The sequence below is a fragment of the Salvelinus sp. IW2-2015 genome, linkage group LG25 (assembly GCF_002910315.2).
Source record: "Salvelinus sp. IW2-2015 linkage group LG25, ASM291031v2, whole genome shotgun sequence".
In the NCBI taxonomy this organism is placed as follows: domain Eukaryota; kingdom Metazoa; phylum Chordata; class Actinopteri; order Salmoniformes; family Salmonidae; genus Salvelinus; species Salvelinus sp. IW2-2015.
This window is the reverse complement of record NC_036865.1, coordinates 25980743-26007974: the sequence shown is the minus strand read 5'-3', so window position 1 is coordinate 26007974 and position 27232 is coordinate 25980743. Positions and strand designations below refer to the sequence as shown.

Below are 27232 nucleotides of genomic sequence, written 5' to 3'. Positions count from 1 at the left end.
GAACCCATTGCACTTTGTGGTTGTGCGGTCTGGGGTCCGCTCACAAACTTAGAATTCACAAAATGGGACAAAYACCAAATTGAGACTGCATGCAGAATTCTGCAAAAATATCCTCCGTGTACAGTCATGGCCAAAAGTTTTGAGAATTACACAAATATTAATTTCCACCAAGTCTGCTAACTCAGTTTGTATGATGGAAATTTGCATATATTCCAGAATGTTATGAAGAGTGATCAGATGAATTGCAATTAATTTCAAAGTCCCTCTTTGCCATAGAAATGAACTGAATCCCCCAAAAACATTTCCACTGCATTTCAGCCCTGCCACAAAAGGACCAGCTGACATCATGTCAGTGATTCTATTGTTAACACAGGTGTGAGTGTTGACGAGGACAAGGCTGGAGATCACTCTGTCATGCTGATTGAGTTCCAATAACAGACTGGACTGTCAGTAGTGCGAACGGCCCAGTACATCACTGGGGCCAAGCTTCCTGCCATCCAGGACCTATATAATAGGCAGTRTCAGAGGAAAGCCCGTAAAATTGTCAGAGACTCCAGTCACCCAAGTTATAGACTCTTTTCTCTGCTACCGCACAGCAAGCGGTACCGGAGCACCAAGTCTAGGACCAAAAGGCTCCTCAACAGCTTCTACCCCCAAGCCATAAGACTGTTGAACAATTCATAAAATCGCCACCGGACAATTTACATTGACACCCCCCTCCCTTTTGTACACTGCTGCTACTCGCTGTTTGTTTGTTACCTATGCATAGTCACTTTGCCCCCACCTGCATGTACAGATTACCTCAACTAGCCTGTACCCCCGCACACTGACTCGATACTGGTGCCCTGTCACGTTCGTCGTATGAATCGGACCAAGGCGCAGCATGGTATGCGTACATTCTATTTATTTAAAACCTCTTGTGGATAGGGGGCAGCATTTTCACGTTTGGATGAAAAGCGGGCCCAGAGTAAACTCCCTCTTACTCAGTCCCAGATGCTAATATATGTATATTATTATTAGTGTTGGATAGAAAACACTCTGAAGTTTCTAGAACTGTTTGAATCATGTCTGTGATTAAAACAGAACTTATTTGGCAGAAAAAACCCAGAGGACATACCATTCAGATTTGTTTTGTTTTTTAGGTCACTCTCTTTTCAATGGGTTTTCATTGGGAATCCAGATTTCTAAGGGACCTTCCTGCATTTCCTATCGCTTCCACTGGATGTCAACAGTCTTTAGAAATTGGTTGAGGTTTTTCCTTTGAGAAATGAAGAAGTATCCATGTTCAGAATGAGGCTCCAGTGAAGTGTACTGTTTGTTAGAGGCACGTGACCAGAAAGCATGCTACACATTGTTTTCCTCCGGTATTGAACACAGATCATCCCGTCTTCAATTTTATTGATTATTTACGTAAAAAAATACCTAAAGTTGTATTACAAAAGAAGTTTGAAAAGTTTGGACAAAGCTTACAGGTAACTTTTGAGATATTTTGTAGTCACGTTGTGCAAGTTGGAACCGGTGTTTTTCTGGATCAAACGCGCCAAATAAATGGACATTTTGGATATATATATCAACGGAATTAATCGAACAAAAGGACCATTTGTGATGTTTATGGGATATATTGGAGTGCACACAAAAGAAGCTTGTCAAAGGTAAGGCATGAATTATATTTTTATTTCTGCGTTTTTTGGGGTTGAAGGGGGATGAAGGGTCAGGGTTGAAGTATGCTTTTCTCTCTTTGTTTACTGGGGTGCTATCCTCAGATAATAGCATTGTTTGCTTTCGCCAAAAAGCCTTTTTGAAATCTGACATGTTGGCTGGATTCACAACAAGTGTAGCTTTAATTTGGTATGTGTGATTTCATGAAAGTTTGATTTTTATAGTAATTTATTTGAATTTGGCACTCTGCATTTTCACTGGCTTTTGGCCAGGTGGGACGCTATCCCAGAGAGGTTTAAAACGAATGAACACTGACCAAACCGTGAAGCTGTACAAATGAGTGCTGACAGGCAACTACACATAGACAAGAACCCACGAACACAAAAGGGAAAATGGCTACCTAAATATGATCCCCAATCAGAGACAACGATAAACAGCTGCCTCTGATTGGGGACCATATCAGGCCACCATAAACCTACACATCACCTAGACCTACATACCCTAGACTTACAAAAACCCTAGACAATACAAAACTAGCCTACCCACCCTAGTCACAGGGCGTGACACGCCCCCTGTATATAGCCTCGTTATGTTATTCTTATTGTGTTACTTTTTATTTTAGTCTACCTGGTAAGTATTTTCTTCTTCTTGAACTGCACTGTTGGTTAAGGGCTTGTAAGCAAGTATTTCACGGTAAAGTCTACACTTGTTGTATATGGCGCATGTGACAAATAAAGTTTGATTTGATTTGAAATAGACCATTGCCATTTATGGATCTGTGCCATTTACTTTGAACTGAACTGTGTTTACATCATGAGTGGTTGTGAGTAGATGCGCTTGTTTTGAGATCAAAGCAGGCGCTGCCTGTAGCCACATGTGCACATTTTGTTCATATCCTTTGCTAGTTGGTGAGTTATTAGCCCAGTTATAGATTATCTGTAGTCAGCAATAGGGGAGTGATTGCTTCCTACAAGAGCACAAAAGGTGTACATTTCTACACGTCTTTGAAAAGCAAGTCAGGTAAAGAGTTGTTTGTTTGTCTTAAAGGGGCAGTGTTGTATTTTGAGAGGGTAGCATATTTTGTCTGGTTCTCTGTAATAATGGTATGGGAGTAATAATGCATTTTATTTTGTAAAGTGCTTTCTTGCATCAAACAATACAACAACATTTTCAGTCACCTCCTTGTCTGAAGGACAAATTAATAAACAGGTTAATGTCAAGCCCTGCATGTTTTGGCTGCTATTGTAGGCTGAAAGATAGAACAGCTACTTCCATGTTAAAATATTATGGGATGCATTTTATTGTCTTTGTGGTAGGCCACTCTGGTAGGCCTMCATTATGATCAAATAGCCACAGTAGTCTACATGGCCACTGTTAAAACTGTAACTTAAAGCGGTTACAGCCTAGGTGCTTAAAGCGGTTACAGCCTTCACATTAAACACGTGCTGGAAGTTGCACAGAATTTTAACTATGTTCAAGTTTGCGCTCAGCAGACCTGAAATTTGCTCAGTGCCCCAAACAATTTGAGGGAACATTGCTGACAGGTGTGGCATATCAAAAAGCTGATTAAACAGCATGATCCTTACAAAGGTCCACCTTGTGCTGGGGGMAACAAAGGTTCCACAACTCGGAAAGCTCTCGCCAGTTCGTACAACGTGTTTCAAACCAGAGCATACTGGACCTATTTTTCTCTCCATATCCCCGGATTCCTATCGCAAACTCTGAACCTTTCCATCTGGATCATCGCAGCTAGCTAACCACAACCTGGTTGACTACTCCTGGCTAACGTTTCCGTCCCGGAGCTAGCACCAACTAGCCTGGAGCTAGCCCATGCTAGACCCATCTCCTGGCTAGGGCTCCTGGGCTACTCCTGAAGCCCACTCCTCGGCTACAATATCCGGACCCCTTCTACTGCCGGTACGGGGCACGGAACCCCGCCGATCCTTCACGACTGGAATACCGACATAATCTGCCTGAGGATCCCAACAGGCCACTCAGGCGCGACGTCCCCTGAAGGCCCATTCTGCTAACCGCGGTGTCGTGTCTTTGGCATCATTAAAACTGAAGACTTATCTTTATCAAAAATTCTTTGTAATTATTATTACGTGATTAAACTGATTAATCATGTAACTGTAATTAACTAGGAAGTCGGGGCACCAAGGAAAATATTCAGATTAGAAAGTTATAATTTTCCTAATATAACTTTCAGATATTTTAATATCTGATCACTTAGTCTTCTGATTAATGAATTATTATTTACCTCACGTTAGTCTCATTCCAAACGTCGTAAATTGTTGGTTATCTGCATGAACCCAGTCTTCACTATGAGTCATCCATACATCAATTGTCTTAAAATAATTTATTTAMTAAGTAATTCACAGAAATGCATCACACAAACAAACAAAATAGATATGTTTACAAAGAAATGATAGGGGGATGTGCCCTAGTGGGCTAAACCGGTATGGCGGCTTGTTAGACAGAGTGATAATTATAACAATTGAAATGCTAATCCTTTGCACGTGAATGCTCACTCATTCGGGAACAATTGCAATCAATATATATATTTACGCTCAGTGTGTCGTCGGGATCTCTGTTGAAAAGTTTGTTTCTGTTGGAGAGTCTGTCTGCCTGTTGTGGTTAGAATGGATAGTTCAGAGTGACATTCATTCATGTCGTTATAGGATAGATGTTTCGGCGGTTGTCGGTCTTCGCGTTCAATGATACCGAATTCCTAGCTGCAGACTAGTAATTCATATCAAAGACTTGTTCTTTTTCTGTCGGTATCGATAGTCTAAGAGTTTAACCACGTGGGATGGTTAAAAGATTCAGCAATCATCTCAACCCTTAGCCCTCTCATAATTGAGGTAAGCTCGGTCTGGTGATAGAAAACCCGGGTGGGGGTTTTATTCAGAAGAGCAGAAAAGGGCCTGTCCCAGGACGCCAGACCATAACTATGCTCATGGGTGGTCCTCTGATTTAGTTAAACTCCAAAGGGAATTGGAGTTTCCTTAATTAAACAGTCCAGAATCACATTACACAATTTCACAATCAGTATCATCCTCACTCATTCACTTATACAACAATTAGATGTAAGCCTCATATCTGAGGCTATTGTATAAACAGCGTTATGGTAATGTGGCCGTATTGTCTCCCATGAGTTTCACAAAATTGTACCAAATGGACCAGTTCATAGCTGGATTCTTCACCGATCTTTTATACCTTCTCCAGAACATAAATGTCGTTCGGTTCTCCAGTTCTGTGAGGTGGAAGAAATTCCTTTGTTCTCTCTATGACACTCACTCTCTCTCTATACTGTGGCCATGAGGAGATAATCTCCTCCAGGAATTTACGACCTCTCTGACCACAGCAGCCTGGTTGTAGGAGACAGAGAGAGGGGGATTGTGCTCGCTGTACCCAAAGAGGGCAACGTCCTGACAGCGGCTACTCGAGAGCATATTGGACTGTTAGCTGATCCATCAGCCAGTTTCTTGGACCACTATACCCATTTTGCCAATTGGACTTGGACCCCTCTGCTACTTAGAACCCTACTAATTCCACGACTGGTCTATCGACGTCACCGCACAAGGAGGCAAAAACAGACTTTCCCCCATCGCGACGTCCCTCTAAAGCCCTTATGCTAGCTTGCTAGCCCCGGCCTGATAACTGCTCGCTTGCTACCCCCGGCCTGCTAACTGTCTGAATCGCCGTGTCCCCAGCCAGCCCAACCACTCACTGGATCCAAACGATCACTTGGCTACGCATGCCTCTCTCTAATATCAATATGCCTTGTCCATTACTGTCCTGGTTAGTGATTACTGTCTTATTTCACTGTAGAGCCTCTAGCCCTGCTCAATATGCCTTAACCAACCATGTTGTTCCACCTCCCACACATATGCGATGACATCACCTGGTTTAAACGTCTCTAGAGACTATATCTCTCTCATCATTACTCAATGCCTAAGTTTACCTCCAATGTACTCTCTTCCTACCATACCTTTGTCTGTACATTATGCCTTGAATCTATGCTATCGTGCCCAGAAACCTGCTCCCTTTACTCTCTGTTCCGAACGTGCTAGACGGCCAGTTCTTATAGCCTTTAGCCGTACCCTTATCCTACTTCTCCTCTGTTCCTCTGGTGATGTAGAGGTTAATCCAGGACCTGCAGTGCCTAGCTCCACTCCTACTCCCCAGGTGCTCTCATTTGTTGACTTCTGTAACCGTAAAAGCCTTGGTTTCATGCATGTTAACATTAGAAGCCTACTCCCTAAGTTTGCTTTATTCACTGCTTTAGCACATTCTGCCAACCCGGATGTCTTAGCCGTGACTGAATCCTGGCTTAGGAAAACCACCAAAAACCCTGAAATTTCCATCCCTAACTATAACATTTTCCGCCAAGATAGAAATGCCAAAGGGGGCGGTGTTGCAATCTACTGCAGAGATAGAACTCTGCAGGCTATCTTATTATCCAGGTCTGTACCAAAACAATTMGAGCTTCTACTTCTAAAAATTCACCTTTCCAGAAACAAGTCTCTCACCATTGCTGCTTGCTATAGACCACCCTCTGCCCCTAGCTGTGCCCTGGACACCATATGTGAATTGATTGCCCCCCATCTATCTTCTGAGCTCGTGCTGCYAGGTGACCTAAACTGGGACATGCTTAACACCCTGGCCATCCTACAATCTAAGCTTGATGCCCTCATTCTCACACAAATKATCTATGAACCTACCAGGTACAACCCCAAATCCGTAAACACGGGCACCCTCATAGATATCATCCTAACTAACTCGCCCTCCAAATACACCTCTGCTGTTTTCAAGATCTCAGTGATCACTGCCTCATTGCCTGCATCCGTAACGGGTCTGCGGTCAAACGACCACCCCTCATCACTCAAACCCTCCCTAAAACACTTCAGCGAACAGGCCTTTCTAATTGACCTGGCCGGGGTATCCTGGAATGACATTGACCTCATCCCGTCAGTAGAGGATGCCTGGTTATTCTGTAAAAGTGCCTTCCTCACCATCTTAAATAAGCATGCTCCATTCAAAAAATGTAGAACCAGGAATAGATATAGCCCTTGGTTCACTCCAGACCTGTCTGCTCTTGACCAGCACAAAAACATCCTGTGGCGTTCTGCATTAGCATCGAATAGCCCCTGTGATATGCAACTTTTCAGGGAAGTTAGGAACCAATATACACAGGCAGTTAGGAAAGCTAAGGCTAGCTTTTTCAAACAGAAATTTGCATCCTGTAGTACATACCCCAAAAAGTTCTGGGACACTGTAAAGTCCATGGGGAATAAGAGCACCTCCTCCCAGCTGCCCACCTCACTGAGGATAGGAAACACTGTCACTACCGATAAATCCACAATAATTGAGAATGTGAATAAGCATTTTTCTACGGCTGGCCATGCTTTCCACCTGGCTACCCCTACCCCAGTCAACAGTCCTGCTCTCCCCACAGCAACTCGCCCACTTCTCCTTCACCCAAATCCAGATAGCTGATGTTCTGAAAGAGCTGCAAAATCTGGACCCCTACAAATCAGCCAGGCTAGACAATCTGGACCCTCTCTTTCTAAAATGATCTGCCGAAATTGTTGCAACCCCTATTACTAGCCTGTTCAACCTCTCTTTCGTAACGTCTGAGATTCCCATAGATTGGAAAGCTGCCGCGGTCATCCCCCTCTTCAAAGGGGAGACACTCCAGACCCAAACTGCTACAGACCTATATCTATTCTACCCTGCCTTTCTAAGGCTTTGGGAGAAAGCCAAGTTAACAAACAGATTACCGACCATTTCGAATCTCACTATACCTTTTCCGCTATGCAATCTTGTTTCAGAGCTGATCATGGGTGCACCTCAGCCACGCTCAAGGTCCTAAACAATATCATAACCGCCATCGATAAGAAGCATTACTGTGCACCGTAGTCATCAACCTGGCTAAGGCTTTCGACTCTGTCAATCACAACATTCTTATTGGCAGACTCAACAGCCTTGGTTTCTCAATGATTGCCTCGCTTGGTTCACCAACTACTTCTTAGATATAGTTCAGTGTGTCAAATCGGAGGGCCTGTTATCTGGACCACTGGCAGTCTCTATGGGGGTGCCACAGGGTTCAATTCTTGGGCCGACTCTATTCTCTGTATACATCAATGATGTCGCTCTCGCTGCTGGTGATTCTTTGATCCACCTCTACGCAGACGACACCATTCTGTATACCTCTGGCCCTTCGTTGGACACTGTGTTAACTACATCCGATGAGCTTCAATGCCATAACTCTCCTTCCGTGGCTCCAACTGCTCTTAAATGCAAGTAAAAGTAAATGCATGCTCTTCAACCGATCGCTGCCCGCACACCGCCCGCCCGACTAGCATCACTACTCTGGACAGTTCTGACTTAGAATATGTGAACAACTACAAATACCTAGGTGTCTGGTTAGACTGTAAACTCTCCTTCCAGACTCACACTAAGCATCTCCAATCCAAAATTAAATCTAGAATAGGTTCCTACTTCGGCAACAAAGCATCCTCCAATCATGCTGCCAAACATACCCTCGTAAAACTGACCATCCTACCGATTCTTGACTTTGGCGATGTCATTTACAAAATAGCCTCCACCACTCTACTCAACAAATTGKATGCAGTCTATCACAGTGCCATCCGTTTTGTCACCAAAGCCTCATATACTACCCACCGCTCTCGTTGGCTGGCCCTCGCTTCATACTCGTCGCCAAACCCACTGGCTCCAGGTCATCTACAAGTTTCTGCTAGGTAAAGCCCCACCTTATCTCAGCTCACTGGTCACCATAGCAGCACCCACCCGTAGCATCCGCTCCAGCAGGTATATCTCACTTGTCACCGCCAAAGCCAATTCTTCCTTTGGCCGCCTCTCCTTACAGTTCTCTGCTGCCAATGACTGGAACGAACTGCAAAAATCTCTGAAGCTGGAGACTCTTACCTCCCTCACTAGCTTTAAGCACCAGCTATCAGAGCAGCTCACAGATCACTGCACCTGTACATAGCTCATCTGTAAATAGTCCATCCAATCTACCTCATCAGCATACGGTATTTATTGATCTTGCTCCTTTGCACCCCAGTATCTCAACTTGTACATAACCCTAACCCTTTGAGGGAGCTATTGGCTATTGCTAACTGCAGGAATGTCCACAAGAGCTGTTGCCAGGGAACTGAATGTTAATTTCTCTACCATAAGCCACCTCCAACGTCGTTTTACAGAATTTTGCAGTACGTCGAACCGACCTTACAACTGCAGACAACCTGTATGGCGTCATGTGGGCGAGCTGTTTGCTGATGTCAACGTTGTGAATAGAGTGCCCCATGATGGCAGTGGGGTTATGGTATGGGCAGGCTTAAGCTACAGACAACAAATACAATTGTATTTTATCGTGGCAATTTGAATGCACAGAGATACCTTGACGAGATCCTGATGCCCATTTTCATGCCATTCATCTGCAGCCATCACCTCATGTTTCAGCATGATAATGCACAGCCCCATGTCGCAAGGATATGTACCGAATTTCTGGAATGTCCCAGTTCTTCCATGGCCTGGATACTCACCAGACATGTCACCCATTGAGAATGTTTGGGATGCTCTGGATCGACGTGTACGACAGCGTGTTCCATTTCCCGCCAATATCCAGCAACTTCGCAGAGCCATTGAAGAGGAGAGAGACAACATTCCACAGGCCACAATCAACAGCCTGATCAACTCTATGTGAAGAAGATGAATCACATTGCATRAGGCAAATGGTGGGCACAATAGATATAGACTGGTTTTCTGATCCAGGCCCCTACCTTTTTTTAAGGTATCTGTGACCAACAGATGCATATCTGTATTCCCAGTCATGTGAAATCCATAGATTAGGGCCTATTGAATGTATTTCAATTGACTGATTTYCTTATATGAACTGTAACTCAGTAAAATCTTTTAAATGTTTGCATGTTGCATTTATATTTTTGTTCAGTATATTTGCACATCACTACAACACTGTACATAGCCATAATATGACATGTGAAATGTCTATATTCTTTTGAAACTTTTGTGTGTAATGTTCCCTGTTTACKGATTGATTATTTCACTTTTGTTTATTATGTATTTCACTTGCTTTGGCAATGTAAACATATGTTTCCCATGCCAATAAAACCCTTTGAATTGAATTGAGCGAGAGAGAGTGAGAGAATAGGGGGGATAGAAGAGAGGAGGGTAGTGAAGGCGACTTTGTACAGTAGACAATCGGCCTAAACCTTAGTGGCCTGAATCGATGTTTTACTCCGGGGCTATAGAGGGCAGTCTTGATTGATGTGCCAGTGACAAGCTACAATGCGTTGTTGGCGCCAGAAGATCAGTGGCGCAAGCTCTACAGAAAGCGAGAGAGGAAGACGTTGCAGACAGTCAGTCGCAAGCAAGCATCCAGKAGAAATCGGTTGTGCAGAGCCCTTAAACTTTTTGTTTCATCATACCCCGAAGACAAAGAGGTGGGTACCCTGCGGACCTACACTAATTAATATCCCAATCAGCTGTTTATTTTGTCTGTTTAGGTTGACTATTAACAGGGTATAGGATTAGTTGATAATTGTGTACACGTTTATTTTCTATTCAGATATCTAGTTAAGTTATATATTCCTAAATTCTGYACAAATTGAAAATATTCCACTATCAAATGTTATTTTACTTCTGTGACTCATTTTCACCCAGTGACGGTCCCAAGAAAATGGACCTCGGGCCCCGTATGTACTTGCTGGCTAGGAATATAGCCAGCTAGTTAGCTTGATATCTAGGCTAGGTAGCCTGCTAGCAAAGTACGCTAGCGCAGTAGCTCGCGAGGCTAGGCCATACTGAATGTGGGCTGAAAATATGCTCATGGAATGCTGTCGCATCTCGAGGATATTTGGGTAGCTTGGTGCTCGAACGTTCTCAATCTTGCAATACATTGGTAAATTGAATTAACTAAGATTATAAGCCATTCGTCTTGTGTGTRTTTTATGATTTCGAAGGCATTTGAGCCGTGCTTTGTTATGCATTGTTATATAAAATGGGGTCGCCTTTCCCGGGCTTTTTAGCGAGGCGAAAACTCCTCGCCCGGATAATGTTAGCCATCTTTGTTTCAGGCTGATTTATCGGATTATGGCGAAAAACTACCCCATCTGCACCTCGGTGTTGTATATTTGGGTTGTATACAAATGTATTTTCTGCCTTTGTGGCTCATCCTACCGTTACTTAAATATGGGTTTTGTAATACTTTTGGGAAACCCCCTCGTAGTTCTGAAATGCGCTTTGAAGGGCGGAAGCTAGCGTAGCGGCAGCCATCTTATGTTTCCTGGCTAGCTGGAAAGTGGTGGTGTGGCATAGACAAGATGGCCTGTTAAAACTGCGCACAAGCTGTGTCAGGGTTTCCGCATTCGTTATTGTATTCGTAACCGTGGAAAAATTACTTTGGTGAATGTAAGGTTTGTTGCACATATGAGGGGGAAACTCTTGATTTGTTGTTCAGCCATGCGGCTAACTAACTAGCCAGCTAGTTATCAGCTACAAAGCTAGTTAGCGCGCTAACTCGACAAACATTAGCCGCTAACAATGCTGTGTCGTCAAGTTGTTTTCCCCTCCCCTAGCCAGCTAACTAGCGGGCTAATGTTGGCTATGTAGCCAAGGTGGTTAATGTTATGTTGGTCTACCTAGTTAAAGAATGTGTTTAGACTATTTTCATGCCATTTCACATTTTTTGTGAACTTAAGGCTTATGTGAAACTCTCGTCCATCTTTTATATCGGTTAGTCAGTAATTGCATGATATCCATTCTGCATCTGCCTAGGTAGCCTCAGCTCTTGCGCATAACTTTGGTGCTAAATAACATTTAGCCCGCTAGATAGCAATTTATAGTCAGCTAACGAAGTATTAATGTATTTCAACTGTTTAAAATAATTTCTAAATTCGTGAAATGTTTGCCCTTTGTTAGATTACGGGATACACCCTTTGTCTCTGCAGAATAAATACAAGTATTTTGTAATTTTATTTTGTTCTGTGTATTGTTGACACTGGTACCCTAGTCACTTKGCTAGTTAGCCTTAAATTATTGCTAGCTGGGGGTCTTGGCTGGCTAGATATCTGGCTAATAACAAGTGTGTCAGTGCAGAAGCTATGGCTCCTTATAAAGTTTCAGATGTTTTCTTGGTTTGTATTGCACAAACTGAACAGCATTCTGCCTTTTTCTGCGAGGATAAATACCTATAATTGAATCTATTACTGTTACACCAGCAGCTCTGTGCTTTAGTATCCGTAGCATTGAAACTGTTCTACAGTACTACTGTTCACGTCATTAGCATGGAAACACTTAGTTGAGATGTAAATGATAGCTCAATGTCACATCACTTAATCTGTATCTTATATTGCTTCCACCTGACAGGTCTCTGACTGACTGAGAATCTAAGCACTACTACCAACCCTGTTGTGCTAGCCATACTAAGTGGATCTCTTCCTACCCCAAGTCCCTCTAAGCTTCCCGTCCGGCTCTAAAACGGAGGTCGTCGGGCTGGAGTGTGTTCTCATGGCCGATTCAGAGACTGAGTGTGACACACCCGGCCTTGACACGCTGGGGTCGGAGTGTGTCATTGCCCACAGCCAGGTTGACCTGCATTATGCGGCCGAGACAGAGATCATGACGGAGGAGAAACGTGGCCTGGAGCTGGAGATCCACGGGGCCGACCTGGCCAAGATCCAAGGGCTCACTGCCGTGGCCTGTGTGGATGCCATCGTCACAGAGACTGACCACGACTACGTGACCAAGCCGGACCACCACGGGGAGATCCAGTGCTTCACCATGGGGGGCGGGGGCAAGGGGGAGGCGCTGCTGGGAGAGGTGCTGCTAAAAACCGAGACTGAACATGTGGTTAAGGTGGAGTCGGACCACGTGGGCGGCGAGCTGACGGTGGAGTCCGAGAATGGCGTGGTTATCCACGAGGCCCACGGCCTGCAATGCAACGAGTGCGGAGAGATCTTCGGCAGCATGGCCGACCTGCACCAGCACTTCGAGATCCACAAGGCCACCAACCCTTATATCTGCGTGCACTGTGGCGATAGCTTCGCTGTGGAGTCGAGCCTCAAGCAGCACATGAAGATCCACATGAAGGAGAAAGCGTATGCCACCACAGGCGTGGAGATGGTGGGAAAGGGGGTAATCGACGCTTTCAACCTCAAGTCTCACCAGATGATCCACAGCCCGGAGAAGCCCCACCGTTGCTCGGAATGCGGCAAGAGCTTCGCGGCGGCCATCACCCTGCGGGAGCACATGAAGATGCACTCGGAGGATAAGCCGTACAAGTGTACCCAGTGCAGGAAGAGCTTCATCCGCCGGCGCCACCTCAAAAAGCACCAGGAGCTCCACGCCAGGGAGAAGCCCTTCACCTGTTCCCAGTGCGGAAAGGGCTTCACCACGGCCTCTAGCCTGAAGCAGCACCAGAAAACCCACGCAGGGGACAAGCCTCACCGCTGCACACAGTGCGGGAAGTGCTTTGCCGCAGCCGCAACCCTGCGGGAGCACCAGCGCATCCACTCTGGGGAGAAGCCCTACAAGTGCAACCAGTGCAGGAAGAGCTTTGTCCGCAAGCGCCACCTTAAGAAACACCAACTGGTCCACTCGGGTGGGAAACCCTACTCCTGCGCCCAGTGCGACAAGAGCTTCAACCACTCCTCCTCGCTCTCCCGGCACCACAAGGTCCACCTGGAGGCACGCATCTACTCCTCCCCTCCCCAGGGCAAGGCCTTCTCCTACGGGTCCACTATGAAGCAGCAGTCAAGGATGCACCAGGGGGGAGGGGGAGGCGCGGGAGACAAACCGTACACCTGCAACCACTGCGACAAGAGCTTCAATCATTCCTCCTCCCTGTCCCGCCACCAAAGAGTCCACTCGGAGGGGAAGAGCTACACCTGCGGCCACTGTGGGAAGAGGTTCAACCACTCCTCTTCCCTGTCCAGGCACCAGCGTGTTCACCAGGAGGAGAAGCAGCAGCAGCAGCAGCAGCAGCAACAGGTAGTGGTGCAGCAGCAGTACAGTGCAGTTCCCTCGACGAAGGGATTCCCCCACACCACCATCCTCAAACAGCGTATCCTGGCCAGCGAGAAGCCATACAGGTGCTCCCAGTGTGGAAAAGGCTTCAACCATTCATCCTCTCTCTCCAGGCATCATAGAATCCACATTGACCAGTGAGATCCCTACACACACCTACTCTGTCTCTCACTCACACACAGCCCTGACCGACACCCACCCCTGTGATGTTTCTGTTCGGTCCCGAGCTCCAGACGACAAGGACTACAGCCAATAAAACCCGGGCAGCTCTCCCAGTAACAGTGTAGTGGTCAGGGGCAGAGTTTAATTTGTCTCTGTGTGGATCAGTCGATACAAATGGACAATGACACAACCAAAATATCCTTTTCAAAAGGAGAAAAAGAGAAATACAAGTTCTAGCCTGAACTTATAATAACCCTTTACAGACGAGCTGTTGAAGTTGGGTTGCTTGACAAGTTCCTAGGACTTTCAGATCAGTTAGTTTTGAATAAATTGTGTGAGACATTTTGAATGAGCCTGTATTTCTCCTTTGTGATTGTGACTTTCGCTCCAGAACCCCCTCTTTTTGATTGATTGCTTTTAAAGAAAAGAAAAATGATTTGATAATCTAGATGATAAATGTTACCTGACTAACGGAGAGAAACACTTGTAGTTATTTCACTCTTGCATAATTCTCCCCCTACTAAATGGAGTGCATTTCCAATTTAACCTTCGTTGAGGTCAATCTCCCACTCTTGGCTACTGATGCAACTTGCGATCAAGTCATACTGTCTTGATGGCATAAATTAGCAATTTTTCAAATGTGCATTTTTTTTAACCCATCTTACCACCTGTAAACTCATGGGGGGAGACAAATCCTATGTAAATAATTGTTGATTTATCCTTTTTTATATATCTGTATAGGTGACTACTGTGCAGTTTTGTTCCAGAAATTAGATGTATTTTTCTTTTATAGTAACATCCACGTAATCTCTCACCTCCCTTCTCCATATTCCTTTTCATTAATTGTTTTTGTTACAGAGCTACCAGGAAATGTTGCTACTGCTCTCGTATGTACATACTGTCATATCTGGGTTTCCATCCAGTGAGATGCAGCTCTATGTGGATGGGTATGTACCCGGTGATGTGGTCTGTACTGTACAGCTAAAGTGTGGAGAGCAATACTGCCTCAAGCCTCTGTATTTTTGGGATGCAATTAACAGTCATGAAAAGGAGAAATGGACAAAATGCACCGTAAAAAAATAAACTATCTGGTAGCATTATCTGAAGTTGACTTGTGTCTGTTTTTAATTGATTCCCTATCCAGTTCTCTCTGTTTCAGCACCAAATGTAACATCATTATTAGATAGACGATGGACTCGGATGTTCAAGAGTTATTTCTTGCTATTTCTTTACTCATTCAATTAGCAGTGTATAGAATTATAGTTGATTTCACTGAATGGTTTTGGGAGTAGAAGTGACCAAATTGGACAGTGTAATAATAGATTGTGTTTACTACCTATCTAGATGACTATAGGTTGCTTTTAGTGACACCACTCTTGATTTTGAACTTCCAGGTTTTCCAAATTCCTTGGGATTACGCTTTTTATTTACTGTTCTGTGTGTATATATAAAAAATTAAAAAAACTTTATTTTTTTTAATATGGTTTGGGTCATTTTGAAAGGGAAGAATAGCTATTATACTGTTTTTTGGAAGGATTTTTTAAAATTGAGCAGCCTTTATTCTTTTACCCCTTTTTGAATAACAGTTGTGCTTCAAACGGTAGCATAGGCTTATTCCTTGTGTTAGATAGGTGCCTTACTGCATGCTGTAGAAATGTATGCCGAACTGTCATAAAACAAACAAAAACTTATGTTTTGGCAACTCCTTTATTCTTAATTTACACCCATTATTTTAAGTTGATGTCATTACTTTATTATTTTGGGGCTTCTATGTACATTGTGTTTGCACACTGTTACATCTTCATTGTCATTTCATTTTCTCTCCTGTCTTTGTTGATTGGCCTTCAATGTAGATTTTCTTCAAGGTTGAATTAAGGAAGTGAGTTAGAATGTTTTTGATCCCTATATGACTCTGCTTACAGTAGAGGTCCCACCCAGCTCCACCTCTCCCCACATTTCTGACTGCTACATATATGGATAAATAAAAGTTGACTGTCAACATTGCATCAATGGTTTCTTTTGTTTGATTTGTTATTTTGATATAAATCTAAGTCTGGTAATGAAACCCACATGCTTCTTGTTACATGTTGACTCAGTTTGGGATGCCCTAAAAATACAATAGTGGGCAGGGCCAATGTAGAAGTTTAATATTCATTAATCCATGTGATTTGAAAACTTCCTTCCACTTAAATATTTGTGCGAATTTCTGAGTTATGTAAGTGACAACGCTTTTGCCTCCCCCACAGACTACTGTAACCATTGGCTCATTTGAGTTTTCAAACATACCTCCATTTATTTTTTACTGCGTCCAATTGGGGGCAGCCTTGTCTAAGGTTTGCTTACCTCATTCCCAACAAAAATTATAGCCGTCCCTTCTAGTTGTAAAAGTCCCAATGTTTAGCAATGACCTGATTTTAAAAAATGATTAAAAAAAACTAAAACAAGTTAAACAACCCACGTCATCTCGCAATCACCCAACACTAAACCACCTCAATTCCTAACCCGAGCTCTCCCAGAGCCATGTTGATGTGGCTGGGATTTCTCTCCATGTACACCTTGTCCCTGGAGCCTCCACCTACACCCAGGACTTACATTATCACCTCTGTCTGCCAGGTTCTGGTTTGTATCGGCCGTTACTGAGCGACGTCAATGAAATTGTTTACTTACAAGAGGAAATCCTGTGAAAGGCAAAGTCATTGCAGGTTAAAGGGTGGGTAGGTAGGTACTACTATTAAATACAAAAGAGCCTGGCAGATGGAGCTGAAAAGCTAAGCCCTAGATGCTGGTGGAGGAAGGGTTACATGGAGAAGCAAAAGGTACTACTTAATTTCTTAAATGTCAACAAAACATTCAGTGAGGCGGTGGCTTGTGTGGTACATAAATATTTATTTGTGTTACACATGGCTACAAGGAAAGGTATGAAAATTCAATTTCAGGCCTAGTGGAAGGACCATGCAAACTCATAGTACTTACCTCCTACATCCACCTATCGATTGATCATGCATTCATTGCAGCAGATTCACTAGTCGTTAGCCGAATACGTCTCAGGATATTCCTGTTAAATGTTATATACAGAAAGGGGAGGAATATAATATACAAGGACATCCACTGGGGCAGGTCTGGGTTGAGCACCCACAAGTTGCTCTTATACACTATCCCGGGAGGACTGGATAACTAACCAGCATAGACAATGAGGAAAAGCTAGATGTTCACAGCAAGTTTATGACAGCAGTGAAACAAGCAGATGCTGGAATGTCCATGAAGATAGGCTGTGAACCCCATATCTGATTGCACATTCTTCTTACTTCCCACGCTTTCTGATGGCGGAACAGACGGCGCTGCATCATGGGACTCATGGGCCCTCACACAGAGCTGCGTCAGGGAGCTTATTGTCCCTCCCTCGGAGATGCACTCGGGGGACCTATGGTTTCTATACGTTCATGACTGGTGTGAGCTGTAGCAAAGAGCTCTGTGGTCTCATGGCGGAGCTCTTGGAGTGCAGTTTCTCCAGGTTCTGTAGGAAACCTCTCCTCTTTAGACCCTCCAGAATCACTGTGTTGTTGGTTGCCAGAGTCACACGGGTGCTGTAGGGAGAAACATAGAAGAACCGAGTGTAAATGCATAGTATAAATTATAAAACGCACACAACAAGCTCCTGTGGGGAGATGAACCATATCAGTAGGATAGAAATACAATATGGAATACACTGATAGACACACATTCACATTCAGGGAAAGGGGAAGGGGATAMCTAATCAGGTACTAACTATACTGTGAAATTCAGGGTGAAAAAAAACTACTCTTCACCACAAAAGGGAAAAAGCCAAGTTCTTTAAAAGTTCATGCAAAWCTTTTCCCCTCTTCAATGTTAAACGTGAGGGTTTACCCATTCATTATTCACAGTAATCATCCCCCTCTGTATAAATACTGCCTGGTCTAATTGGCTACGGGGTGTTTGTTCAGCTTTATATCCATTTACATGAAAAGGGAAGAGAGGGAAGGYACACCGCCGACCAGGGCCATGGGTCATCTAACTACCTCCAGCCTCAGCTTATTTTCACTGCAGCTCCACATTCCTCCACCCTCCCTGGGCCAGCGCTATAGGCAGTTGGCCCTGTAGGCCCTGTTGCCTCTACSTCAGCCACAGACAGAGGCTAGGTTTACAGCTGGAGAAAGGGGTCTAGGTCACAGGTGAGAAGACAAATAAACAGGGGATTTAAGGGCCAAATGCCTCTATGTGTTTCTGGCAGACTGGGACCTTAGAACAGGAGAGGAGAGTATGGGAGGAGGATAGGTCCTGCTGCCCGGAAAAATTCCATTCCTGGGGCATATTCATTAAGGGAGAAGAGAAGATATAAGAGTATTTTGTCTTTCATAAAAAAGACTAATGCTGGTGAATATCATGGTCAATTAATAATAAATAGGTAGTGCAAATTGTCACAATCCCTTCACAAAATATAATGAGACCTTTTGTTAAAAGTGTTATAACTGCAATCCATTGATGTTCGATGATGATTAATACAAAGAAACTAACCGTGGCGAGTCTATCCCGCTGTCTCCTGTGTTGCTCTGACTCTCCCCTGCCTCCCCCATCATCTTTCCCCCTCCGGCTCCACTGGACATGCCCAGACTGATACTTGAGCTCTGAAGGCCTCCTCTCTCCTTCAGGGTCTCACAGCCCCCCTTTTCCTCCCCGTCTTCCTCTACTCCGCAACCCCAGTGAGCCGACTCCCCGTCCCCCTCGTCTGCTGACTTATGGAGGGTCTCAGCGTCAGACTCCACCTCGCTGGTCTGGCAGTAGTCAAATATGCTGCTGTCTGCCGCCCYAGCATGCTCCAAACCCTCCAGGGAGAGGCTGGCGTCCTGCCGTCGCTCCCCAAGGATCGGGGCTCCTCGCCTGGGGCTGGGATCGCTGTGGGTCCCTGGTGACGGCTGGCTGAGGTGGCTAAGGGTAGAGCGGCTCACTCTGACGCACCTCTCCTCATCCTGTCCGTGGGGGCTGTGAGGGGACAGAGAGGGGTATTGGTGGATGGTAGAAGWGTGCTCCTCCGCATAAGTGCTATCCCAGTCTCCTTGGAGAGAATGGGGGTCGGGGAAGTGGGGTTGGGGCTCGTGGTAAGAGGAGTGAGGTTGGTCCTGGTAGTGAGTAGGGTCTTGGTGGTCGAAGTGAGTGTCTTGGTATATGGTCTGAGGATCATGGTAGAGGGACTGAGAGTCATGATAGTGAGACATTCGTGTTTGATAGATCTCTCTGTTGTCAATGACTCCCTCTTCACTCAGATACAGAGAACTACAGGCATCCTCATCTTCTTCCTCTGCTCTCTGGTAAAGCCTGTGATCATCTTCTATAAACTCATCACTCTCTATCATAAAGCCATTACTCTCCACCATTAACCCATCAATGTCCTCATGCTCATGACCTGGACTCCTGTGCTCTCTACTGCCACCACTGCTGTGTACCAGACCATGCTGGTTGGGGGTGGTACTGCAAGCCTGTTGGTGAGAGGAGAGCAGGTCAGGCCTGTGGGTTAGGTCTCCCTGTGTGTCAGTGTGTTTGAAGGAGTGCCTGCGATGCACAGCAGGCTTTGGCCAGGGCACGGCCGGGTCGCACGGATGGGCAGGGACTGGGTCATAGAGGTGGGTACTAGGGAGGTTGGCATCAGAGTCTAGGGTTTGGCTTGTTACTGCTGGGTGTCTATGGTCCGTTGTACTGCCATATTCTGCTTGCTGTGTCGTTCTATGCTTTCCCTCCTTCTCCTTCCCTCCCTCCCTGCTGTCCCTCCCTCTGTTCTTTCTCTCCCTCTGATATCTAACCTTGTCGTCTATCCTTAGGGTGCTACTCTGGGGGTATGCCGAGCTGTAGTCTGACGGTAATTCTCTGGGGGGTTTGGTGTCAGAGGGGTGCAGGAGTAGGGGGTCGGTGGTGAACACCCTCGAGTGGAGACGGTCACATGACCTGTCCTCGGTTGTATAAGACTTTCCAGCATGCTCTGTGTCATCAGCGGTCGCTTTGGCTTTGTGCGGGTCCCAGGATTTGGAGCGGTGTCCCACTCGTTCTCTCCTGCCTCCTCCTGAAGTCTTCCTCTCTTTCCCCTCCTTCGCTTCCTTTCCCTCTCTCCTCCTCTGTTCTTTGTGGGTCATGCTAGGGGCCACAGTCTGGGTTGGGGTTGTATCTTTCCCAGGTGGTTGACCCTCAAAGGGGTTGTCAATGCGTTTCTTATAGAGGCTTTTCCCCTCCACCGCTCCTGGATCATCTCTATGGTCTGGTTCATGGATAGGGACCTCAGGTCTGAGGCGAGAGGGGACCAGGTCATCCCTGTCTAGGTCCACATCCACACACACTGGGGCCTTAGTCTTCAACCTGTCTTTCTGTTTCTCCCCGGAGGAATGCGTTCTCTTGCTGCGAGACGCCTTGGAAGTAGATCTCCTGCCCCCAACCCCTGCTCCGAGAACGGGCCGGGAGGAGTGTTGTTGTCTGGGCTTGGAGCTGGTCAGGATCTCAGTGGACATGCCCTTGTCCACCACCTTGTCCCCTCTGTCTACCCTGTCCCCCTTGTCCAAACCTATATCCCTTTCCACCCCTCTTTCCCCTCGTCTTTCTGTTTCCGTCCCTCTCTCCCCTCCTCTCTCCCCCAGTTTCTTCATAAGTACAGTGTGGCGTGTCAGGTTGTCCACAGTGAGCTCAGGGTTGATGCGTCTGATGATGGCATGCTCCAGGTCTCTGGGCAGATTGTTCAGATCCTCCTCGTCCCTCACCGGCCACTCCTCCGGAGGGAACTGACCCGAGAACAAGGCATATTCTTTCTTCACTTTCTCCTTCTTCCCTCCATTTCTCCTGAAGAGGCTGAGGCCAAACCTCCTCCCCGGTTTGTCCTTGCGGCTGGCGGCAGTAGCCGTAGTGGTCTTGCTGACCTCGCTAGCCTGGTAGTCTGCGGCCGTCGAGGTCGACTGGTGCTGGACTTGAGGCTTGTGGTCCCGGGACCACTTTAGACTCTTCCCTGTGCACTCGCTAATAGAAACAGAAACCGAGTGCTGGTCTGGGAGAGATGGAGGAACCATGGTGGCTGTAGTGGTTGTAGTAGCAGGATTGGTCACGTTCTGGGCAGGGGCAAAGCAGCTGCAGGACTTGCAATGGGCCACCAGAGGGGGCTGTGAATGGCWCTCCAGGGTGTCATTACTGAGCAGGTAGGTGATGGGGGGAGGGGATGGCAGCTCGTTGTCTCCAGACCCTGAGGTCCACCAGCTCTTCTCTCTCACCAGGCTGTTGGTGATAAAGTAGGTCTGAGGAGTGACAATGAAATAGCCCTCTCCTGTGTGGTAGATCTTCCTCTCTTTGATCAACGAACCCAGAGCGTTGTACAGGATGTCCTGAGTAGGGATGGTCATACCTGGCAGGAAGAGAGAGAGAAGATCAGCCTCATTAGTTAATACAGTTTATCTCCTATAAATCTCATAAAAGTTACTGTATATCGGCAGATGAACTCAACTAGTTTACAGTCAGACTTAAAACTGCACGTTAAGCATTAGTACACTAGATATAATTCTCCCCTTTTTGACACCTACAATTACTCTATTGCAGGAGCACCTGTGGTTGAATGTATGCAGTGATATGAAGCTCTCCCTATACATCTGTATAAGTTACCTGGGTGAGCCTTGGTCATGTGACTGATGAGGGCTTCCTGGTTGACGGTGATATTGGAGGAGTTCATGTCTGAGATGACACAGCAGAGGACCTCGGCTAGAGGGAGGAACTGAGACTGGGCCACTGGAGACATCTGCACCGGGGACAGGTCACCTGGAACGCACACACACGCACACGCACACGCACACACACACACACACACATACATTGTTAGACTGGTGTAAAACACACACCTTAATTAGGCAGATCACCAGCAATACACACCTTGAATAGACTGTTGTAACACACACCTGGTTACACCAACATCTGTTGGAAACTTTTACTTTGTGGTCTATATCCTTTTCCCAGTAAAAATATTAATGTCATGCCCAAGATGAATTAGTTGATAACTACATCATTCCATTAATACTGGGATGGACTACATCATTCCATTAATACTGGGATGGACTACATCATTCCATTAATACTGGGATGGACTACATCATGGAAATGCTGTATGTCCATCCCAGTTTAATGGAATACTGTAGTCATCCCAGCTATTCATGATGGAATATGTAGTCCATCCCAGTTAATAATTTATCATCATATGAAGACTTAGCCATCGTAAAGGTACCACGATCCCAGTTATTAATGGAGGATGGCTAGTATCGTATATGAAGACGTCCATCCCAGTATAATGATGCGAACCATGCTGATTAAGGCTATGTGGTAGTCAGCATCCCAGAGTATGAATGCTGTGCAATCCGTATTGGATCTGAGTCATCCCAGTATTAAGAAATAGCGGAGTCATCCCAGTATGATCTGTCCATTCCCAAGATTCATGGAATTGATGTAAGTCCATCCCAGTATTAATGGAATAGCTGTAGTCCATCCAGTATTAGGAATGCTGTAGTCCATCCTCAGTGATTAATGGAACTGGCTCTACTGTACGTCCACCTATCTGCTGCGTTGGAGTCATACCCGTGCATTATGGAATGCTGATCCATCCAAGTATAAGGAAGCTGTCCACTCCAGTATTCAAGATGACTGTGTCATCGTATTATGGATGTAGTCTCGCAGTATTAATGGAATAGGCTGTAGTCCATCCCAGCTATTATGGAATGCGGTGAGTGTCCATCCCCGTATTAAATGAATAAGACTGTAAGTCCATCCCGTATTAATGAAATGCTGTAGTCCATCCAGTATTTAATGGAATGCCATGTATGTTCCACCTCGTATATATGGAATGATGTAGTCCATCCACAGTATAATGGAATGATGTAGTCCATCCCAGTATTATGGAAATGATTGTATCCATCCACAGTATTAATGGAATACTGTAGTCCATCCAGTATTAATGGAATCCTGTAGTCCATCCCTATTATGGAATGTGTAGTCCATCCGCAGTTATTAATGGAACTGAGTGTAAGTCCCATCCAGTATTAATGGAATGATCTAGTCCATCCAAGTATTAATGGAATGCTGTAGTCCATCCAGTATTAATGGAATGATGTAGTCCCATCCAGTTTAAAATGGAATGATGTAGTCCATCCAGTATTAATGGAATGATGTAGTCCTCCCAGTATTAATGGAATGATGTAGTCCACTCCAGTATTATGGAATGATGTAGTCCATCCTCAGCTATTAATGGAATGATTGTAGTCCATCCCAGTATTAATGGAATGATGTGTAGCCCGTATTAATTGGAATGCTGTAGTCCATCCAGTATTAATCGAATGCTGTAGTCCAGTCCCAGTTTAATGGAATGCTGTAGTCATCCAGTATGTCTGTATGGATGATGTAGTCCATCCCAGTATTAATGGAATGCTGTAGTCCATCCCAGTATTAATCGGAATGATGTAGTCCATCCCAGTATTATGGAATGCTGTAGTCCATCCCAGTATTATGGAATGATGTAGTCCATCCCAGTTATTCAATGGAATGATGTAGTCCATCCCAGTATTACATGGAATGATGTAGTCCATCCAGTATTAATGGAATGATGTAGTCCATCCCAGTATTAATGGAATGAATGTACGTATCAACTAATTTCGTCTGGGCGCATGACATTAATATTTTACTGGAAAAGGATATAGACCACAACAGTAAAAGTTTCCAACAGATGTTGGTGTAAACCAGGTGTGTGTTACAACAGTCTATTCAAGGTGTGTATTGCTGGTGATCTGCCTAAATTAAGGTGTGTGTTTTACACCAGTCTAACAATGTATGTGTGTGTGTGTGTGTGTGGTGTGCGTGTGCGTGTGGTGCGTTCCAGGTGACCTGTCCCCGGTGCAGATGTCTCCAGTGGCCCAGTCTCAGTTCCTCCCTCTAGCCGAGGTCTCTGCTGTGTCATCTCAGACATGAACTCCTCCAATATCACCGTCAACCAGGAAGCCCTCATCAGCTCACATGATGACCAAGGCTCACCCAGGTAACTTATACAGATGTATATGGGAGGCTTCATATCACTGCATACATTCAACCACCAGGATGCTCTCGCATAGAAGCGCGTAAAGAAAATACCAGATAATGGTGGCAAGCAGGTGAGGGAGGGTGGAACAGGGCGCGGGGATGGGGGAAGCGGCCCTGTTATGTAGGAGCCGGGTATGGCCGTGCAGGGGCGCATTCTCATTTCTGATACTTCCGCTTAAGAAACGTACAAGAGAAAAGGGGGGGTCGGGGCAGGCACGGAGGGGGCAGTGTACGTGGGGGTGGGCGGATTCGAGCGCAGGGGCGGCGGTTAAAAAAAATAAGAAATATAGAGGTTCAGGGGCGGGTGGTGCCGTAGAAGGCTCGGCCAGATTTGGGGGTAAAGGGGGTGGGGTGAGGAGAGAGTGCTGGGTGGGGGGTGGTAACTCTGGAGGTGTGGAGGCGGGTAAAAATGTGTAGGCTGTCACTCACAAGTGGGAGAATTTATATGTAGTGTACTAATGCATATATCGTGCAGCTTTTAAGTTCCCTGATGATAAACGTAGTTGAGTTCATCTGCCGATAGTACACGTAACTTTTATTGAGATTTATAGGAGATAAACTGTATTAACAATAACTGGAGGGGCTTTGAATCTTCTCTCCCTCCTCTTCCCTGCCAGGTATGACGGCATCACATACTCAGGACAGTCCTGTATCAAGCTCCTGGGTTCGTCTGATCAATACGAGAGGAAGACATCTACCACGACAGGAGCCGGGCCTAATTTCACCTTGTCACTCTCAGACTAGCTTTCATCACCAAGCACCCTGTGGATAGAAGAGAAGAGCTTGGTGGACCTCAGGGTCTGGTTAGACAACGAGCCTTAGCCATCGGGGCCCGTCCCCCCGCATCACCTACCTTGCTCAGTAATGACGATCGACTCTGGTGAGTGCGCCATTTCAACAGCCCTTCTGGTGGCCATTGCAAGTCCTGCAGCTGCTTTTGGCGCCCTGCCCCCGAGCTGCGTCTCACCTCCTTGAGCTCTCTCCATACCACCAAGAAAATTACCCGTCCGCTTTGCTGGGGGAGGGGGTGGCTGCTGAGTCTAATTATAACTCTTGAAGCAGTGGTTATATTCTGTGTGGCTATGTTTGTGGTGATTGTTTAGGAGAGCTGAAAATCATTTCCCTCGTTGGAGGACTATTGCTATGCGGATTGAGACTGTCTGTTGCCTTAGGAGATGGCTTCTGGCAAAGGATAACCAGTGGCATAGTTACCAGCCATTGAGACACTATCGGATGATTTAATCTTGTAGGGCTTTGATCAAGAGTCCGGTCGGTGGTCGCAGGAACAACGAGTTGTTTGGTTGGTGGCGAACCGTGGCTATTGGACCTAGGGCCTGTTGAGAGAAATATTCCAAACCTTTGTATAAACTGGCAAAAATCGAGACATACAGAGTCATAACATCACTGAAGTATGGGCCCGGAACATTATATATAGCTTTCTAGATGCAGAAGAAGCAAGTCGCTTTGATGGACACGGTGAATTAATCAGAAGTTGACGAGGCTGCAACTGTGCAACAGAGACTAACGTACTGGGGGCACAGAATATGGCGATGCCCGCAACAGGGAGCCGGCACTGCGGCACCGTTGGGTCCTAATTTTTGGTAGCGCGGCCGCACACCATCACTCAGTGCTCTTCCAATGGAGCGCAAAAGTGCAGTGAACACGTCAGAGGAGTGGAGCTAGTCTCGTGGGTCCTGAGAGGATACCGGCAGAGATATACCTGCCCACTCCATCGGTAGGAGAGCGCCTTTTTTAAACTGGCCTATATGACCACGGCCGTTAGAGAAGACAGAGCAGTCCATGTCGTCAATGTACAATCATTCCTACAGGACTGGGACATTTGGTTTGTTGCAAGTAAAAGGTGGTTTGATTGGTTCTTTGATTCCAGTGCTGTCCATCCAGATTCTGCTCTGAGATGTGAGGGTTGAATGGCAAAGGGTATTGAGGTTTGTTTTATCGTGGCAAGGGTTACCGGGACCGGGTGGGAGGAGTTTAAACGCGGATGGGAAAAGTGATTGGCAGGCGTGGTTTGATCAGGGCGCCGCTCCGGGCGTGGAGCCAGGGTGCCGGGCCTGTGGGGCTGCTCGTGGCCGACAGGTAAGTCAGCTCAAAACAAAGTGAGCGTTTTAAGCGATGGTGGTGATGAGTAGGTTCTGTGTTTTCAACATGAAAAGTTGATGTTTTGATAAAAATGTTTACTGCGTTGCCAATGAAAGAGTTTGGGAATATTCTAGGAGGCGGGATTGTTTGTTTATGGCCAACATAACAGCTCCAAAATAGTAGTCGGCTTGAGAGGAGAAGGGAATTGGCTTTATTACATATCACAGTCCTTAATAAGTCGGATGACAGTGACTGGCGGTTGAGGTGTTTGAAGGATTCTAGAGATACTATTCGCCTTGGTGGGTCTCTCCGAGTCCAGTAGGTGTAAGCTCGTGGTGCTCGGAGAGTCACGCAGCAGGGGGGCAGTCAGGCGGCACAGAGAGAGAGAAAGAGGGAGAGGGAGCTAGGCAGTTCACAGTCCTCAGGGTTGACTCTCTTGTTCCTGGTGCTGGACTGAACAGGGTTCACGTGGGCACTGGATGAGAGAGAGCAGTCGTTGTACAGGGTCGGTCGCACATCCTGGTGCCTGGCCGTGTCCTACCTCAGCGGCAGGTCCAACGCCACTGTGTTCCAATCAGGCCCTTTAGCTGGTTATATCACTATGCTGTTCCAGCAATCCCATGCTGACTGCATCACACACAACACCAGGACAAACACATGCATTAATCACACCACGCTTGCACGACATGTGGACAATACATAACATGATGTTGGAAGGTGAGCAAAGACAGCATCACTACAGCAAACAACCCCAGTATTTCATAGCACTCGCGACTTGCCAGCAGTCAGTGCAGTATGTGTTATTGATGAGAACCTGGTTGTTGAGCTGCGATATATGTGGCCACTTTCTCTGCCAGAGCTTGCAAACTGCCCTCGTCCTTCCTGTTCTTTTGGAACTAGAAAATGCCAGCTGTTAAGGCTAAACCCCCTCTGTTCGTGACACACACACACTGGCATCCACCTGTATCATGTCACATGTACAGTAGTCACTAAACATAGTGTTGATCTTCTCTGAACTTGCTACTCACAAACTTTTTCGAAGATTCATAGTCTCGTAAACCTGCAGGCCATCTTTTAATTAAGCATGAGAACAGACTCACCTGTATATTTGTACTTGGTGGTGAATCCTTGCTGGTAGCTCTCC

At 45.9% G+C, this 27232-nt stretch overlaps 2 protein-coding genes across 2 annotated transcripts in view; one reads left to right on the top strand and one right to left on the bottom strand.

Moving 5' to 3' along the window:
• The first annotated feature begins 12121 nt into the window (after positions 1-12121).
• On the top strand, positions 12122-15900 carry si:ch211-198a12.6 (C2H2-type zinc finger protein). Its single transcript, XM_023970304.2, has one exon. It carries the CDS (start codon positions 12217-12219, stop codon positions 13873-13875), a length of 1659 nt encoding a protein of 552 aa, XP_023826072.1. The 5' UTR covers positions 12122-12216; the 3' UTR covers positions 13876-15900.
• An 862-nt stretch (positions 15901-16762) lies between these two features.
• Positions 16763-27232, bottom strand: part of LOC111951937 (storkhead-box protein 1-like) — a 71648-nt gene continuing 61178 nt past the window's right edge. Inside the window, exons 2-4 of the mRNA XM_023970303.1 lie at positions 21538-21690; positions 18430-21283; positions 16763-17480 (exon numbers count right to left, since the gene is read on the bottom strand). Coding sequence (XP_023826071.1) covers positions 17327-17480; positions 18430-21283; positions 21538-21690 — 3161 coding nt within the window. The 3' untranslated portion in view covers positions 16763-17326. The remainder of the gene's footprint in view (positions 17481-18429; positions 21284-21537; positions 21691-27232) is intronic.

Coding starts and splice junctions, on each gene's coding strand:
- si:ch211-198a12.6 (XM_023970304.2), top strand. CDS start 12,217: ATGGCCGATTCAGAGACTGAGTGTGACACACCCGGCCTTGACACGCTG.